The sequence below is a fragment of the Cebus imitator genome, unplaced genomic scaffold (genome assembly GCF_001604975.1).
Source record: "Cebus imitator isolate Cc_AM_T3 unplaced genomic scaffold, Cebus_imitator-1.0 Scaffold469, whole genome shotgun sequence".
Lineage (NCBI taxonomy): Eukaryota > Metazoa > Chordata > Mammalia > Primates > Cebidae > Cebus > Cebus imitator.
Window position 1 is genome coordinate 431,713 of NW_016107784.1, and position 1,676 is coordinate 433,388.

General features: G+C 58.6%; 1 protein-coding gene across 1 annotated transcript in view; it reads right to left on the bottom strand.

The window, feature by feature from the left end:
• LOC108291815 (solute carrier family 2, facilitated glucose transporter member 3-like) overlaps positions 1–1,676 on the bottom strand; it is a 33,689-nt gene that overhangs the window by 19,408 nt on the left and 12,605 nt on the right. The window contains 2 exon segments of the mRNA XM_037732735.1: positions 102–443; positions 572–635. Of these exon segments, the coding sequence (XP_037588663.1) occupies positions 102–443; positions 572–635 (406 nt within the window).

Sequence of the window (1,676 nt, forward strand, 5' to 3'; positions counted from 1 at the left end):
GGCGCCCGAGGATAAGAAGGGCAAGTTCACCGAGGGGCGTTCGCCGCATCCTCAGACACGGCTCCAAGGACAAAGGTGACTAGGGCCCCCGGCCCTCCAACGCAGGGAGCACGCGGGGCACCCGCCCCCCGAAACCCGCGCGCGACTGCGGTCGGGCCCCGCGGCTTCGCTCACCCACGCGCCGCCCGGGCGCCGCGCCCGCAGCCAGCGGGACCGACGAACCGCCTCGAACAGCCTTGGGTCCGGCTCCGGTCCCGTGTGGTCGCAAAACGCGACTCGGCTCTTCGGGCGCCCTCCGTCAGCACGACAAGCACCCGCCCGCGCTGCAAGCGACGCTCCCGCTCGCGGTCGGGGTCGCCGGCCCCCTCGGGCTCTCACCTTCCCTCCAGAGTCCGGCCCGGGCTGCTGCTGGGGTCCCTCAGGGCGCGCCCTCCGGCATCGTCCTGGGACCAGGGCGGGGCTGGGGAGCCTTTAAGGGGAAACAGAGCCGGGCCCCACCACGCTTGGTGCCGCTGTTAGGACGGTGCGAACATTTCTGCCTTAAGAGATACCGTAGCCCCTCGCCCCTCACCCCCCGCCCTCCGACCCCGGCAGGGCGGCGGTGCCCCGGATGTCGCCGCCAGCGCGCCGTAGGGCTGGGAAGGCCTGGGTGAGATGGGGCAGAGAGTCCTTTGAGGCCGCGCGCGGTGCCTCGCACCTGTAATCCTAGCACTTTTGGAGGCGGAGGAGGGTGGATGACTGTAGGTTAGGAGTTCGAGACCAGCCTGGCCAATATGGTGAACTCCGGTCTCTTCTAAAAATACAAAAATTAGGCCAGGCGTGGTGGCTCACGCCTGTAATCCAAGGACTTTGGAGGCCACGGCGGGCGGATCACCTGAGGTCGGGAGTTCAAGACCAGCCTGACCAACATGGTGAAACCCCGTTTTAAAAAAAAAAAATACAAAAATTAGCTGGGCGTGATGGTGGGTGCCTGTAGTCCCAGCTACTTGGGAAGCTGAGGCAGGAGAATCGCTTGAACCCAGGAGGCGGAGGTTGTAATGAGCCGAGCTCCCGCCATTGCACTGCTTTCGGACTCAGGAGTTCTTTTTGGATGAAAAGCCCCGCAGTCGTTCTCTCCACCTCTTGGAAAAGTCTCTCTAGGGTTTTGGGCTTTGGAGGGATAAAGATTATCCCTTGCTGCCTCGTTGGTGCCATCCAGTGTAAGGCTTCAATGGACTGCACAAAGGTGTTTTTGAGAGATCGTTCTCCCCTAGCCCAAGCAGAAAGCTTGCCTTGGAATTACCTGGAGCCTCACCACGACAGTGGGGCTTTCAATAAAGGGTTGATAAGTCAGTAGCAAACAGGGGCTATTAAAAGGGTCTATACTTCACTTCTCATGTGAGAATATCCCAGTCAACAATAAACACTTCAAAAAGAGTGCAACTGAATTGTTCATCAGGGAACTTCAAATTAAAACTGCATGAGATACGAGTTCTCGCCCACTAGAATGGCTAAAACAAAGGTAGGGGTAGGGGTGTGGAGAAAAAAGCAAGTGAATGCCAAACCTGAGGAATGTGGAGTATTCAGGACTCTCATACATTTGTTAATGGGGTATAAATTGATAAATTGGGCCAAGCATGGTGGCTCACGCCTGTAATCCAAGCACTTTGGAGGCCAAGGCAGGTGGATCACCTGAG